General features: G+C 44.0%; 1 protein-coding gene across 2 annotated transcripts in view; it reads left to right on the plus strand.

The window, feature by feature from the left end:
• The window catches only part of ACOXL (acyl-CoA oxidase like), a 756,489-nt gene that overhangs the window by 196,381 nt on the left and 542,575 nt on the right, over positions 1 to 17,533 (plus strand). For both annotated transcript variants that reach the window (XM_073557722.1, XM_073557721.1), the window contains exon 8: positions 4,899 to 4,971. In XM_073557722.1, coding sequence (XP_073413823.1) covers positions 4,899 to 4,971 — 73 coding nt within the window. The remainder of the gene's footprint in view (positions 1 to 4,898; positions 4,972 to 17,533) is intronic.

Genomic DNA, 17,533 nt, shown 5'->3' on the forward strand with positions numbered 1-17,533 from the left:
CATGAGAGGTGCAGTTTCCAAAATGGAGTTACTCATTGTTTAGGCACATCAGGGGATCCGTAATCACAACATTGCATCTGCTTCCTATTCCAGTGAATATTGTACTCAAAGTCAAATCGTGCTCCTTCCGAGTCCTTCTGTGTGCCCAAACAGTAGTTTTCCTCCATTTATGGGGTATCTGTGTACTCAGAAAAAAAATATACCATACAATTTATTGAGCAATTTCTTCTGTTACACGTGATGCTAGTCATTAATCACTGACACGCCGTTAGGTGGGGAACTCACGGAGGTCGAGATCAAAAGCCTGGACAAATGCTTCTTAAACGGGTGAGGCAAAGGCGTAGTCACATCACATTCTGAGTTCAGAATTTTAAGAAGGTAGCAGAGCAAGACAGTGGGGCTAGGCAAACAGATGGTCAAATGCAAATCCAAGTTTGGTCAACAAAGATCAAAATACTAGAACTAAAAGCACAGAGCAAACATTCAAAATTGAGAAGAGCTACAACTGCCAGAGAGATTACAGGTAGCCAGCTTAATAACCTGAAAATCAGTCCGAACAGGCAACACTTGTAGGAAACTGCGCACCCCAGCCGGGATAAGCCAATTGGACTGTCACTCATCACACTGGCAGCTCAGCACCCCCCAAGCCTCAGATTAGATGGCTTAGCTGTCTATCGCTATACTGACAGTGACAGCTCAACACGCCCCTGTCCCAGATTGGAAGGCTGAGCTGCCACTCACAACACTGAGAGGAGGAACCGTGACATGACCTATGTGAAAAATGAAATATCTGGGGCTATCGCAACATTTTTGTGGGAAAAAATTACATTTGAATTTATTCCTTCCACATTGATTTAACTCCTGTGAAGCACGTAAAGCGTTAATAAACTTCTAGAATGTGGTTTTGAGCACTTTGAGGGATGCAGTTTTTAAAATGATGTCATTTTGGGGTATTTTTGTGACCTAGGCTCATTAAAGTTACTTTAAATTTCATGTAGTCCCTAAAAAAAAAACAAAAAAAAAACCAAAAACTTGTTTTGTACATTTTGTTGCAAAAATGAAAAGTTACTGATTAACTTATAACCCTTCTAACTTCCTAACAAAATGTTTTTTAAAACATTTAAAAAAAAATGTTTAAAAAAATGATGTAAATTAAACATGGTAAATGTTATTTATTATACACAGTTGTGTGCAAAGTATTGGCCCCTTCCTTATTTCCTATTCTTTTGCATATTTGTCACACTTACCGTATGTACTCGAGTATAAGCCGAGATTTTCAGCCCCGTTTTTTAAGGCTGAAAGTGCCCCGCTCGGCTTATACTCGAGTCATATACGCCAGGGGGTCGGCGGGGGAGCGCGGCTGTTACATATACTCACACCCTCCTGGCACGGTCTCTGCAGCCCCCCTGCTTCTCGCATGGTCTCCAGCGCCTGTGTTCAGTGGTCACGTGGTAATAATAATAATCTTTATTTTTATATAGCGCTAACATATTCCGCAGCGCTTTACAGTTTGTACATATTTTCATCACTGTCCCTGATGGGGCTCACAATCTAAATTCCCTATCAGTATGTCTTTGGAGTGTGGGAGGAAACCGGAGTGCCCAGAGGAAACCCACGCAAACACGGGGAGAACATACAAACTCCTTGCAGATGTTGTCCTTGGTGGTAACATAGTTTTGAAGGCTGAAGGAAGACCTTATGTCCATCTAGTTCAGCCTATTTTTAGTACAGCTGTTCTGCATTGTTGATCCTGGGGAATGCAAAAAACTCACAGAGTAGAAGCCAATTTTCTCCATAGGGAAAAAAATTCCTTCCCCTAAGCTGGGTTAACCAGTTATTCGTAACCTTCTATACTGTTACTCACAAGAAAAGCATCCATTCCTTTCTTAAATTCATTCAGTGAATTGGCCATCACCACTTCCTCAGGAAGAGAATTCCAGAGCCTCACTGCTCTTACCGTGAAGAACCCTCTTCTATGCTGGTGCAGAAATTGTCTTTCCTCCAAACGAAGAGAATGCCCCCTTGTTCTTGTCACAGTCCTTGGTACAAACAGTTCATTGGAGAGATCTCTGTATTGCCCTCTGATATACTTATACATATACGTATATTAGGTCTCCCCCAAGTCTTCTCTTTTCTAGAGTAAATAGACCTAATTTTGATAACCTTTCTGGGTATTGTAGTGAACCAACTCCATTTATCATTTTAGTAGCCCGCCTTTGAACCCTTTCAAGTTCAGTAATGTCTTTCTTGAGCATCGGCGACCAAAATTGCACACAATACTCCAAGTGTGGTCTGCCGAGTGATTTGTACAGAGGGAGAATTATGTTTTCATCTCGTGTCCCCAGACCTCTTCTAATGCATCCCATGACCCTATTTGCTTTGGTGGCAGCTGCCTGACACTGGGCACTCCAATTTAGCTTCTTATTGACTAAGATGACTAAGTCTTTTTCCATGTCTGATTTCCCCAGAAGATTCTCATTTAGTAAGTAATTGTAGCATCTGTTTCTCCTTCCCATGTGCATAACCTTACACTTATCTGTGTTAAACTTCATTTGCCATTTTTCAGCCCAATTCTCCAATTTACTCAAATCTGTTTGTAGTTGCAAACTGTCCTCCTTTGTGTTTGCGCATATTCATGACTTTATTGAGCGGTACCACGTGACCGCTGAAGGAAGGAAGACCTGTGGTGTCGGAGACCATGGGAGAAGCAGGGGCTGCAGAGACGCGCCAGGAGGGGATGAGTATGATGGGGGGAGCCATGCTATATTCGCCTGGCCCCGTTCCACCGCCACACACCGCTCTATCTTCAGCGTCCCCTGGCTGTGTCTTTCAGGTCAGAGAGCGCGATGACGTGGAAGACAGAGCGGTGCGCGGCGGTGGAACGGGGACAGGAGAATATCATTAGTGCCAGGGCCATGAGCCAGCGGGGACAATGGCACCTGACCCCCATAGCTCGCCGGTGTCTCCACCTGCTCAGAACACCGGCACCTGGCCCCTAGCGAAGAGAGGTGAGTATGTCTTTTTTTTAATTCAAAGCAGCAGCAGCAGCATATGGGGCCTATTCTATGGAGCATCTTATTGGGCAATCAACCTTTATGGAGCAGCATATGGTGCATAATCTATGGAGCATCTTATGGGGCCATAACCTTTATGGAGCAGCATATATGGCATAATCTATGGAGCATCTTATGGTGCCATTATTAACCTTTGTGCAGTATTATATGGGGCGTATTTTGTATGGAGCATCTTATGGAGCCATCATAAATTGTATGGAGCATTATATGGGGCTCCTGATTCAATATTGATATTCAAAAACATTTAACCTACTGATGTCTCAATTAATTTCACTTTTATTGGTATCTATTTTTATTTTGAAATTTACCAGTAGCTGCTGCATTTTCCTCCCTAGGTTTGTACTCGAGTCAATAAGTTTTCGCTGTTTTTTGTGGCAAAATTAGGAGGTTCGGCTTATACTCGGGTCGGCTTACACTCGAGTATATACGGTAAATGTTTCAAATCACCAAACAAATACAAATATTAGACAAAGATAACACAAGTAAACAGAAAATGCAGTTTATAAATGAAGATCTTTATTATTAAAGGAAAAGGAAATCCAAACTTACGGGGTCCTGTGTGAAAAAGTGATTGCCCCCCCTAATTAAAACATAAATTAATTGTATTGTATCACATCTTTGGGAAGCTGAGTTCAAATTCCCCAGCCACACCAGGCCTAATTACTTACACACCTGTTGTCAAGAAATAGGACCTGTGTGACAAAGGGAAGTAAACCAGAAGAACCTAAAAAGCTAATCATCATGCCACGATCCAAATAAATTCTGGAACAAGTAATTGAGATCTATCAGTTTGGAAAAGGTTATAAATCCATTTCTCAAGCTTTGAAACACCAGTGATCCACAGTAATAGTCATTATCCACAAATGGCGCAAACATGAAACAGTCGTGAACCTTCTTAAAAGTGGCCAGTCTACCTACCAAAATTAGCTCAATAGTGCAGCGGCGACTCATCCTAGAGGTCACAAAAGACCCCACAACAACATCCAGAATTGCAGGCCTCAGTTAAGGTCAGTGTTCATTATTCCACCATAAGACAGAGACTGGGCAAAAATGGCCTCCATGACAGAGTTCCAAGACAAAAACCACTGCTGACCATTAAGAACATAAAAGCTCATCTCAATTTTGCCAGAAAACATCTTGATAAAACCCAAAACTTTTGAGAGAATACTCTGGACTGACGAGACAAAAGTTGAACTTTTTGGAAGGTGTATGTCCCATTACATCTGGTGTTAGAAGTAACACAGCATTTGAAAAAATGAACATCATGCCAACAGTAAAATATGGTGGTGGTGGTAGTGTGATGGTTTGGGGCTGTTTTTTGAAGACTCGCTATTCTAAATGGAACCATGAATTTTGCTGTCAGCCAAAAATTCCAGAAGGAGAATGTCCGGCCATCTGTTCGTGACCTCAAGTTGAAGAATACCTTGGGTTACGCAGCAGGACAATGGTCCAAAACACACCAGCAAGTATACCTCTGACTGGCTTAAGAAAAACAACATTAAGACTTTGGAGTGGTCTAGTCCTAAGTTCTAAATGGTGGTTAATTTGTGTGATTTTTTTTTTTTTTTTTTTAATCTGTGTTCATGTCAAAGTTAGAGTAGCCATAATTTAAATTTTTATCCCATAAATCAGTAGCACACGTGAAACTAAGCAACTTTGTAATATATCAGATAGCAGAATTCTCTTATAATATATGTTACAAACTTGCTTAGTTTTATGAGTGCTATTGGTTTACGAAATAAAAAGTAAAACGACAATTACACTTTAACAGCCTTTTGTTTTCTGTTTACTGACTTTTTTTTTTTTCTTTTCTTCTGATGAAAGGTCTTCATGGTGTAGACAATGGTATTCTGTCATTCAATCAAGTTCGGATCCCAAGAGAAAACCTGCTGGACAAGTTAGTATATCAACAGCAATTTCAATTTGGCACAAATTAATTGTGGTTAGGGAACATGTCAAAATGATTCTGAGTTAATATGAACCTGAACCTGAAGCAATCGTTATTGGTCTCTGTTTTGATTTTTTCCTGGCTGAGCAATTTAATTTTAAAACCATTGTAATAATTGATTCTGATTTAGTAGGTTATTTGTCTTTTTATGAAACGGGCAACAATGAGCTCTTAAAAGTATGCATGTTTTCTTTCCAGCTCTCGACAGTGGGGGAAGTTTACCAAAACTGGTCCAGAGGAAAAGCAAAGCAGTTGCCTATAGAAATCATTTAAATTTCCCTTCTTATGTTTTAGAAGACATTTTGAGACTTAAAGAAGCATCTGGTTGGTTTCTATGACCAACTACCTTTCTTTGCTTCAGTTTTGATAGCTCACTAATCTACAGTGATACTGATGTTATAATTCAAAATGCTTGTCTCCTTCATGTCAAATACTACTCTTATTTTTTTTTTTTACAATAATTTTGTGTTGCTGCCTTAAAGGCTACTTACAACTCTGCACATTGCTTTTAACCCCTAAATGCAAAATTATGCAACTTTTGAAACATTCTTAGTTAAAAATTTCCTTCCGCTTTGCTACTGCAGAATGTATGTACCGCATTTTTCAGACTATAAGACGCACTGGACCATAAGATATACCTAGGTTTTAGAGAAGGAAAATAGAAAAAACATTGAAGCAAAAAATGTGGTAAATTCTGTACGAATATCCCCCATCCTGGTATATATATATGTCCCCTCATCCCCATCCTTGTATAAATGCCCCCCTCATACCCATACTGTTATACATGATCTCCTCATCCCCATCCTTGTATACATGGGCTTCACATCCCCATCTTGGTATACATGGTCCCCTCATCCCCATCCTGGTATACATGGTCCTATCACCCCATTCTGTTATGCATGGCTTCCTCATCCTTATACTGTTTTGCATGCCCCCCTAATCCCTATCCAGTTATGCATGGCCCCCTCATCCCTATCCTGGTATGCATTTCCCTCATCCCCATCCTGGTATGCTTGGCCCCCATCAGAAAAACATAAAAAAAACACATAAACCATTCTACTTCCCTGCGCTCCGTTGCAGTGTCCTGTTCTGATGCCATCAGCTGATTTATACTTGTAAGCATTGCATGGCAGTGATGTCATGCGCTGCTTACAAGCCAAGGACAGCTGCCGGGATTATGCCAAGGACACACCCGGGATTATGGGCGTGGGGAGCAGTGAATATTAATTAATCTTTAATAGCAGGCACAGTGCTGGCTGCAGTCTCTGGCTTCCTTCATCTGCTGGGCGATCATGTGTGTTCGCTAATAAAGAGAATGTATGTTTACTCCCATGGGCGTGGAGAGCAGTGAATTTTCATTCTGTTTAATATCGGGCACAGATGATCACCCAGCCGCTGCATGAAGCCGATTCTGAGGCTACTGTGCCCACTATTAAAGAGAAATGAACATTCACTGCTCCCCACACCCATGGGAGTGGAGAGCAACGAGTATTCATTCTCTCCAGAAGCAGGCACACATGATCGCCCAGCCGCTGCAGGAAGCCGACGGCAGCGGCTAACAGTGTGACTGCTATTAAAGAGAGATGAATATTCACAGCTCCCCATGCCCATAGTCCTTCCCATCTCCCGGCATCGGCTACAGTGCATAAAGGTGGGAGGGATTATTGTCATGAGGAGCAGTGAATATTCATTTCTCTTTAATAGTGTGCACAGGTGTTAGCCGCAGCAGCCGACTCTTGCCTCCTGTGACCCGCTCTCCCACCTCCCTATTCACAGCCACAGCCGGTACATCCGGACTATAGGACGCACCCCCTATTTTCCTCCAAATTTTATGGAGGAAAAAAGTGCGACTTATAGTCCGAACAATACGGTAAATCTTTTATCTAGCTGAGTGCTTTTGCAAATATAAATCAGTCAGAATTGCTGCTTTTGGTTCTGACAGCTGTCTCTGCTCTCCCTTCTCTGTGTTAGTCCCCATTCTCATGTCAGAGTTTTGCGTAGTAGCAGGGAGGGGATTGTACACAGATCATGAAAGAGAAGAAGACAGCTACATTCTCAAGGAGTGTAGAGAAAAATAATAATGATCAACCCTTTTAAGTTGTCTATATAGGCATGTGGGTCATAGGAAGCTGAATAAAATGATACCTTGATATCTAATGCCACTTCTTTCTTATATGTAAATGAGCTGTTAAAATTTGATCAGGACACAGAAATGCATGAGAAACTGCCTCCAGAGCTTATTTTAAATGGCAGCATTGGTCACTAAAGTTTAGTTTCCTTCCCCATACACCCTACTCTTTTTTTCAGTGACAGTTTTTCCCAGTATTTTACAATTTTCTTCATAATCATACATTTTATTTCCTCTGCACAAGTGTATGACCTTATATTTATCTACATTAAAATGAAGTTGTGTTTTTTTTCAGCCCAAGCCCTTCACCTTATCTAAATCCCTCTGTAATATTAAATTATTCTCCTATGTGTTGCAGAGTTTAGTCTCATTTGCATATATTGAAATTCTACTCAGTATGCACTCTACAAGGTAATTAATAAATATGTAGAAAAGAAAGAGCGCCCAATACAGACAGCTGTTGTACCCCACTGTTAACTGTGACCCAGTCTGAGTGTATTCCATTAGGGTATGTTTCCACAGGGCATATTCCTTCAGTATTTCCTGCGGATTGGACGCTGCGTACAGCCGTGGCGTCCAATCCACAGCGTCCAGATGTTACAGCATAGTGGAGGGGATTTTATAAAATTCCATCTTCACTATGTGTGCAAAATAATACGCAGGTGTCAGAGCTGCGTAACAGGACATGCTGCGCGTCTTTATAGACCGCAGCTTGTCTATTTATCTTGCTATTTATCTTGCGGAGACACAGTCTATGAATAGGATGTGGTGATTTTGCATGTGTTCAATGAACACATGCGGTATCACCGCATGTACAACAGGGGATGGCGCTTTGGGCGGAGCAGGGTTTCCGCTGCGTCCAAAGCGCTGCATATATCCAGACCATGGACACATACCCTTAATAATCACCCTCTGTTTCCTATCACTTGTTAATCAAGGTACAGGTATTTTCCTCTTGTCCCATTAGTCTCATTTTACTGTATGTACCAACCATGTATATGGCACTGTATCAAGCCCCTTTAAAAAGTCCAGATAGGCAACATCTGCTGTGTTACCCTGGTACGTCCTGGAACTTGCTGTATAAATTCAGGTATAAGCCGAGACACTTAATTTTACCACAAAAAAATGGGTAAACTTATTGACTCGAGTATAAGTCTGGTATGCATTGTCCCCATATCCCTATCTTGGTATGCATGACGCCTCATCCCTATCCTGGTATGCATGGCTCCTCAACCCTATCCTGGTATGCATGGCATTCTCATCCTTAACCTGGTCTGCACGGCTCGTCATCCCTGTCCTGGTATGCATGGCCTCGTCATCCTTATCCTGGTCTGCATGGCTTCTCATCCCCATCCTCGTCTGCATAGCTCCTCATCCCTATCCTGGTCTGCATGGCCCCTCATCCCTATCCTGGTCTGCATGGCTCCTCATCCCTATCCTTGTATGCATGGCTGCTCATCCCTATCCTGGTGTGCATGGTCTCCTCATTCCTATCCTTGTATGCGTGGTCCCCATCAAAAAACATAAAAAAAAAAAAATTATCTGTCCTTCTTACCTTCCTGCACTCTCTTGCAGCGTCTTATTTCGGTGCCAGAAGCTGATTTATGCGTGTAAGCAGCGCATGGCAGCGATGTCATGCACTACTTACAAGCAGAGGACAGCTGCCGGAATAATCATTGATTTCCACGCTGGGACTATATGCATGGAAGGTAGTGAGTATTCATTGCTGTTAAGTAGCGTGCACAGTGTCAGCTGCAGCCGCTGGCTTCCTGCAGCTTCTGGGCGGTCACGTATACCCACTACTTAAGAGAAATGATTTTGGAAGTGGAGAGAAATGAATATTCATTTCTTTTAAGTAGCAGACACACGTGACTGCCCGGCAGCTGCAGGAAGCTGGCGGCTGCGACTACTGTGCCTATTACAGAGAAATGAATATTAATTTCTCTTTAGCAGCGGGCACAGGAGTTAGCCGCAGCAGCCGGCTCCTGCCTCATGTGACCCGCTGCTCTGTCGCTGCCACTCCCCTCCATTTTCTGGGACTCTCACTCGAGTATATGCCGATGGGGGCGTTTTCAGCACTGAAAAATGTGCTGAAAAACCCAACTTATAATAGAGTATATACGGTACCTCTTCTTAGAAACTGATTATATTAGTTTGATGGAACCAATCTCTCATAAACTCATGTTGATGCTGGGCCACTTTTTTAATTCATTCCAAGGTAATCATTTTAACTTGGAAAAGTTTTATAGTTCTGAAATTTCAAAATATTACCAACAGTCAAAGATCAATCAAAAAACTATGCTGTCAGTATGTTTTTCATGCTGTATCATGGCTATGACTCACCTGACGTGACTGTTGTGGAGGGCCACACCAATAGGCTGAATTAATTCTGCTCAATATTAATATTAACATATTAGTTACAATTGATATTAATATAAAATAATTATATCACTTAATAGTGAGTAGAATTAAGTATGACATCCCCCTATATACCTTATGAGCCCTCACACATCCCCTATTTACTGTAAGAGCCCCCACATAGCCTCTCTATATACATTAAGTCCCCACATAGGCTCCTATTTACAGTGTGAGACCCCACATAACCTCCTATATACAATGTGAACCCCCGCATAGCTTCATATATACAATGTGAACCTCCACATAACCTCCCATGTACAACCTGTCCCACATAGCCTCCCATATACGGCATGTGCCCGACATAGCCTTTTATATACATACAAATATCCCATAGACATGAAAAAAACCCACAATGCATACTTGCGTTACTCCTGTTCTCCCATCGTTCTACTCTCTCCGATGCACTGACTATCCACAGTGCACAGCTGATGCGAAGAAATGCTTAATGGTGGAAAATGGACTCTGAGAAGTCCTCCACAAATGTATTCACCAGTGTCTGAATCCCGATGATGCATCGGAACTCAAACATCTATATTCCTATGAAGAAGTGTTCAATAGCAATCCACAGTGAAACATATATATGATGTTTTGGTCTTTTGTAGATCTTCCTCAGATAAATTGTGTAAAGCTACATACATAAAAGAGCATATCCACAAAGGAATGATGTATATTCACAAAGAATCACATGAAAACCAGAGTGAAAAGCAAGATTCAGAAATCCAATAGTTAAAATATTTACTTTTTTTATTTTTAAATATATTTACAAAATTTACGTATTATATGTACCAATAGCAAAAGTTTCTTCACAGGTAGGATGTGTAAGAAAACATATATTGTGACAGAGTCACTGGCTTTGTGGAGGAAGGGGGGTACGTGTCACTGCGCATTCAGCATTCAGTGATGTAAAACCGGAATGTTTTTGTATTTCCAGCACACTAGGCGCTGAGAGGCTGGTACAGAGTTTGATGGCCGGTTTTATTTGAGCACCCGCAGTGTGGGTGGGAGGGTGGTCACCATACCCCTTTTCCCCTGCATGTGTATGAGGACCTGCAGTGATGTCATGATCACATGACTAGTACATGTGATGATATACCTGGACCTGTGGTTCAGTCTGGGTGTGTGTTGGGAGAGAGGTGGAACTCCCACGTGGCTCCCATAGGAGCTAAGGACGCTGTGTGCGTTACCTGCGCTGAAGACTGCAGGACAAGGACTCTGAGAGACTTCATTTTTGTTTTACCTTTTTGCCAGAAAGGCTTTGTTTGTTTTTCCTTAACTCTGCAAAGGTTTATGTTGTCTAAAATAAACCAGCAGGTGAATTTCTACTAGGACTATTCCACTGTCTAACTTTGTGAAGCAACGGAGCGAGTCAACCCCTCACAATATATATTGTGGTGTACCAACTAGTGGTGTACTGAGGAATAGCTGTGTATCACACATACAAAAGTCTGCTGCAATCTGAATCCAGGACAGGTTGCTGGGTCTTGTAGTCCCACAAACCTGTATTTTTAGTAAAGGGCTGGATTTAGGGTTGACAGAGAAGTGATGGGTAGGACTGGTTAACCACACACCTCCCCAATGGGGTGTGCTCCTGTAAAGACAGGAAGGTCCTATTTGTTTCCTGTGTGCATGACATGTAGGAAGTCAATGTGTGAGTTTGGAGCTGGTTGAAGCTCCAGAATGTCCAGGAGACACCAAGGGTCTGGACTATAGAGAGGAGCCAGAGTATGCCAGGTTGGGGACACCTGAGGTGCTGTTAGCCAGATAACCCAGAGCCTGGGCATGGTGTCCTGACGGACGTCAGGCATTGGAATTGTGTGAACAGAACTGCATTGGAATAGACTGTTTGTGGATTCTGTGTTGTTCACATGCCTACCATGGGTTATAAAGTGGTTTATGAGGTTATAATCAACCAGAGCTGTGGACTTGTTTAAAAGGAATCTGCTCCTGTATGTTCCAATATCACTGCCAAGCGAGCATACCTCAGCCTGCTAGTGATCGCTACGTCACATGTTGTGGAGAATGCGAGGGGCACTCTGGTAGCCTTATTGCTAGGGGCAACGGATGAGGCCTACAAGCCCGGTCACTGGGGCATCCGATGAGGTACACGTCTTCTGGACAGCTGCGGTAGCACACGAGGAAGCAAGCATCTGGCGGTGGCTTGGCGGGGCCACGAAGATTTGCAGTGGCTTGGAGGATTGTGCCAGGACCAAGGGCGACTGCAGCAGGAGCTCTGCAAATTGCCTGGACGTCCGCAGAGCGGTTGGGAGGCCCGCAGAGCCGTCCGGAGGGTCCCAGGAGCTGGTGGGGGTCCTTGGAAAGTTGCTCAAAAGGGGGCTGTGTCCCGAAAGGGGGCGGCACCCCAAAAGGGGATCGTTGCCCAAAAGGGGCGGTATCCCAAAAGGGGGTAGTTGCCCAAAAGGTTGTGGCATCTCAAAAGGGGATAGTGGCCCAAAAGGGGGCAGAGCATCCCGGAGTCAAAGCGGTGGCACAGGACTCTTGCCGGGGAGAATTGTACTATTTGTGTCCAGTCTGCCAGGTAAACTATGCCCGAGGTCTTTGAGATACGGAAAAAGAAGATCGGGGTCACCTGCATCCACGGGGCCACTTAAGACTAACCGGTGTCTAGGGTGATCCTCGAGACAGCCAGTGACATCTCAAGTCATGATGTCGCTGTTGTCCCTAACAGCCTATCCGGTGATAGTAGGCCGGGACTCTGGGCTGTTCTTGGACTTATGGGAGGAGGGAGCTCCTCTACAGCAGGAGGAGGAGGAGGGGCCCTATGTTGGAGGGGGTCGGTACATTATGACAGTAACGCCTCCCAAATCTGACAGTACAGATGTAGTGGTGACCGGTGGAAGGTATGCGTCTGTCAAATGTACTGACCTGACATCACCTGAAGTAAACCACAGTGTGACTGGGAGTGATGGGTAGCTGATACCAATTTAGAAGGCACATTGAGAGTGACCTTACTGTGGGGTGTGACACAGACTCCGGGGGTGACTGTGACTCTATGAACCAAAGAGTCCATTAAGGGAGGGCTCAACAAGGATGGCACATCCTCCCATCGCCGAAGGAGTCAGGGCCACCCAGAATTGCTCCAAGTGATGCTTGCTGATAGTGGGCGGTCAGATGTTGGCGCTAGGGGAGAAGAAATCCCGGGAAATGCTGGTGGAGCAGGAGTCTGTGATGCTCTGAAGGAGCAGACCGATGGTGGATCCACCTATAGGGAGGCTGGAGACCAAAACAGATCCCTTAGTGAAGAAGGGGAGAGGGTTGAAGACTCCAAAGACCCCGAGGGGGAAGAGCTGGAGCGAGCGGAAACCTCCGAAGGTGACACTGCTGAGACCCAAGAGAGGATTGACAGTGTCTCTGCTAAGACTCAGGTGAAGGCCGAGGGTGTAAAAATTGAGGAAGCCACCAATGAAGTGAGGCCTAAAGCAGCTACCCCTGTGAGTGAAGGATGCTCAACCAGTCCAAGGGGAAAGAAGTGAGCTAAGGAAATTCAAGGTATCGATACAGGCCCATTTAAAGCAAAAGATGCTTCAGAGAAAAGCTGCTGAGTGCAGAGTGGCTGTGTTGGAACGAGAGGTGTCTGAACTCGGAGGTCGTTTGGCAGAAACTCAGTTGATGAACACGGCATCTTTGAATAAGGTAGAGCAGCAGATTTCTGGACTGGGCAGTTGACTCAAGGAGCCAATGGCGAGAACCAATGATGGAAACTGAGCAAGGCGATCATCTCTGTGCAATGGAGAAGGGTGAGATTCCCTTGTTCAAATGTCTTTTATAAACGTCCCAGAAGACCTGAGAGAAGATTGTGCCAGAGAGTCAGTGCATAACAACTTCACGAAGGCCATGGAAGCTTGTAAAGTGACACCATTCTAAAAACTGCATCCCTCAAGCTGATCAAAACCACAATCAAGAAGTTTATTAACCCTTCAGGTGTTTCACAGGAGCAGAAGAAACATGGAAGGAAAAAAATGAACATTTAACTTTTAATAATCTTTTAGCAACAATTTTTTTTATTTTCACAAGGGTAAAAGGAGAAAATGGAAAGATAAAGTTGTTGTGCAATTTCTCCTGAGTGTGCCGATACCCCATATGTGGGGGGGAACCACACCTTGGCCCTTCTCAAAGCACTGTACAGCTGGAGTAGTTGATCAGAGAGATTAACGCCCCCATGTTTTTGTTGTACCCCAGTACCCAGTCCAGTTTGCCGACCTGTGCAGAGGTACCTTGTACAGTGCCTAGGGCGCTGCCATCACTGTGTATGGTGGTAAAGAAAAAGACATCCTTCTTGTCCATGAACTTTACCACCAGGAGGTGGTCTCTATATTGGGCTCTGCTGTCACCCCTTCTGAGCATATGCCCAAGTAGCGTTTTTGGGAGGCCTCTCTGATTTTTTGCAGACAGTATCGCAGGCTGTGGTACCTCGCGCAGAGAGCTATGCTATGGGATGCTGATATAAAAGTTATCTGTGTAGAGGTGATAATCTTTATCCAGCAGTGAGTGCACCAAATCCCACACAATTTTCCCACTCGCTCCTAGGACGGGGGCATTCAAGGGGTTCAATCCGGGTGTCCTTCCCTTCGTAAACTTTAAACCTAGGGGGTGTACCCTGAGGTACTCTTACAAAGCTTATAGAGTGTAATTCCACAGTTGTCCCTCTTGCTGGGCAAGTACTGGTGAAATTGTAGCCTTCCCTTTAAAATTAATTGAGGACTCATCCACGCAGATGTCCATTTGGGGCACGTACATTTCAGCAAACTTTTTGTTGAAATGTTCGATGACCGGCCAAACTTTGAACAGACGGTCAAAGTTGGGGTCATCTCATGGGGGGATACTGTGCATTATCGGTATAATGCAGAAATTTGTGGATGGCCTCAAAACGTGCCCTGGCCATGACCATTCGGAACACTGGAGTGTTGTATAAAGCATCAACACTCCAATATTGCCGAAGTTTTGGCGGCTTCAAGATCCCCATGTGAAGGACCATTCCCCAAAGCTACATCATTTCAACTGCGTCTACAGGAGACCAGTTAGAAAATGATGAACCTGGGCTTTGTGCCAAAAATTGCTGAGCATAGAAATTAGTTTGGCCCACCATGAGGTTAACAAAATCCTCAGAGAAAAAGACTTTGAAAAAGTATGGTTGTGTGAAGGCCGGTGGTGTCAAACTTGATTCCTGTTCTGCTACAAAATCAGGAATCAGTGGCTCATAATTTTTTAGGGGTGCAAGGTCCATACGGTGTCCGTAATGGGGTGCGCTGGTTCATCTTCTGGAATGGTGGGCGCAGCTTCATCTTCTGTTCTGGGACGTCTGCGTGGCGGTTCAGCAGGATCTGAGGAGGAGGAAGAGGACAGCGAATCTAAAAAGTAAAAAAATGTGAAATCCTCTCCCTCACTATCAGTGTTGGAGGCAAGGAAAGCATATGCCTCCTCCAGTGAATAGTGTTGCTGGGACGGGCAGGACTTTTTTTTTTAATGAATATGGTGATTGTGTCAGTACTTTTTAACTGTTTGTTTGTGTGTGTAAGGGGATAGTGCTTTGTGTAATCTTTTGTCTGAAAAGAAAAAGCTAAATGAAAAAAGCAACCAGGGAGAAAAAAATGTTTGTGAAAAGAAAAGTGTAAAACAGCAGGCACGAGCTCTGATGAGTGAACTGCATCACTATCAAAGTTCGGTAGCTACTGGATGTGCGCACGGAGGTGGCGAAAAAGAAAATTATCTAAAACAGCAGACACGAGCTCTGATGAGTGAACTGCGTCACTTATCAAAGTTCAGCGGCTGCTGGATGTGCACACGGGAGTGGTGCAAAGCGGGGTGAAAAAGAAAAGTGGAAACCAGCGAGCACGAGTGTTGATTGGCAAAGTTCATCACCAATGAACCCTCAGCGGCTGCTAAATGTGCGCACGGAGGTGGCGCAAAGGGGGGTGGAGGGGGAAAAGAAGGGGGAATGGGGAGGATTGGGTGGATAATGAGAGATCGGGCAGGGATCAAAACATTTACAGTTGTCTCTCTTCTTTCTTCTGTCTTGTCTTCTTTCTTCTTTGTTCTTTGAAAAAAGGGATTGTGGCGTCACAGGCTTCTGTGGCACATTAAGGCCCAGCACAGCAGTAGATCCTGTAGTGTGACCATTCTGCAGGAATCCTCAGCTAGTATGAGTACCTGCAGTGCGGTCACAGACAGGTCATAGAGCTGTCAATATCGCTGCTCTGACCTGTCATTGGTGTGATCGATGATGACATCGATCACACTAATCAGAGCTGGTCCTGGTGACCCTGACAACTGCCTAGGATCGGAGCTCACAGCACAGCTGTGGCCTGTGATTGGCACGATAGAAGTAATCATCGATTGCGCCAATCAGCATCTCCAGGCCATGCCTAGTATCATTACTCTTACAGCTCCGATCCTATGCAGGTCACTAGCAGGGCACAGCGTGGTCACACTGCGGCTGTGCCCTGCGATTGGTGCAAACTATGTGATCAGTGATCGCGCCAATCGGGGTCCTTTCCGGCCATGCCTGTTGCTCGATTCTAGGCTGGGACCTCAGTGTTTCAGGCAACTGATTGGCTGAAGCACTGAGAAGCGCTGCAATTGGCTGTTCAGAATTAAACAGCCAATCACAGCGATTGTGGGTGCGGAAGGGCGGCGACACCCCCCAGGATGACGGCACCATCTACCCACAGGTAAGATGGCGCTGGAATTTTAATGCGATCACCGCATCGTCATTCGCAGTGTCGCATTAAACATATGACATAATGATCTGTCCATAGTCAGACAAGCCCAGGTCACATGGACGGATCATTAGGTCAGATGTCAGAAAGGGGTTAAACCTTTACGGTGTAATGTGTTACCAATGGTTTTCTTGGTGACTGTGGTCCCTGCTGCCTTGAGATCCTCACGTGTAGTTTTAGGCTGATCTCTCACCTTCTCCATGAACAAGGATACCCTACGAGGTGAGATATTGCATGGTGCCCCAGATCGATGTCGATTGACAGTCATGTTGTATTTCTTCCGTTTTGTTACTATTGCACCAACAGTTGTCTCCTTCTCACCCAGCGTCTTAATTATGGTTTCGTAGCCGATTCCAGCTTTGTGCAGGTCTATGATATGATATTCTAACTGTCAGTGGTAAAATTAACCTACACTTAAAATTATAGACTGTTCATGTCTTTGTCAGTGGGCAACCTTACACAATCATCAAGGGATCAAATAATTATTTCCCCCATTGCATATAAGGAGTTCATCCATATAATATAAATGTCATAAGTATAGTATCTCTCATATCAGATGTCATTGTAAAAATGCTGGAATAATTGTGTAGAAAAGCACCAAAAAATAGTGTATGAATATGACACATATAGAGTGTATCAGTGCTAGTATCGCCCAATGTATGAATAAAGAATAAAAATATGACACATACAGAGTGTGTTAGTACTAGTAACGCACAGCACACCTATCAGCAGAGGCGGCTTGACTTCTTGGGTCCCTCTACTACCACAGGGGTCACATGAATTCATCCAGCTCTTTTTTAAAAGCTGTTATAGTGTCTGACATTATTACCTGCCCAGCCTGCCCCGATCAAATGTGATCATCTCCAGCAGCGGTCGGATGTAAACAAAGCAGAGCACTGTAGATCCGTTTAGTGTCCATTACTAGGTAACGCATCAGTTCTTATTGAAAAGGATAGGATCTGATCTTAACTACTACTTATTAGTATACAACACCCTTAACTCATCATAATGGTTTTGACTTTGATATATAATAAAACTAGATAATAAATTAAAACATATTTATGCTAAAAATATTCAAAACATTTGGTACATCAGCATTTAAAGGGGGTATCCGGAACTTTATAAAAATGTACCAAAGTGCTAAGAGGCAGGTAGTTTCAACTTGCCTACCTGTTGTGCCCTTCACCGTTCTTCCCCAGCACAGAGCGATCACAGACCACTCTTGCCGAGG

Source organism: Dendrobates tinctorius, unplaced genomic scaffold (genome assembly GCF_039654945.1).
Source record: "Dendrobates tinctorius isolate UK_male_01 unplaced genomic scaffold, ASM3965494v1 ptg000250l, whole genome shotgun sequence".
Taxonomy (NCBI): Eukaryota; Metazoa; Chordata; class Amphibia; order Anura; family Dendrobatidae; genus Dendrobates; species Dendrobates tinctorius.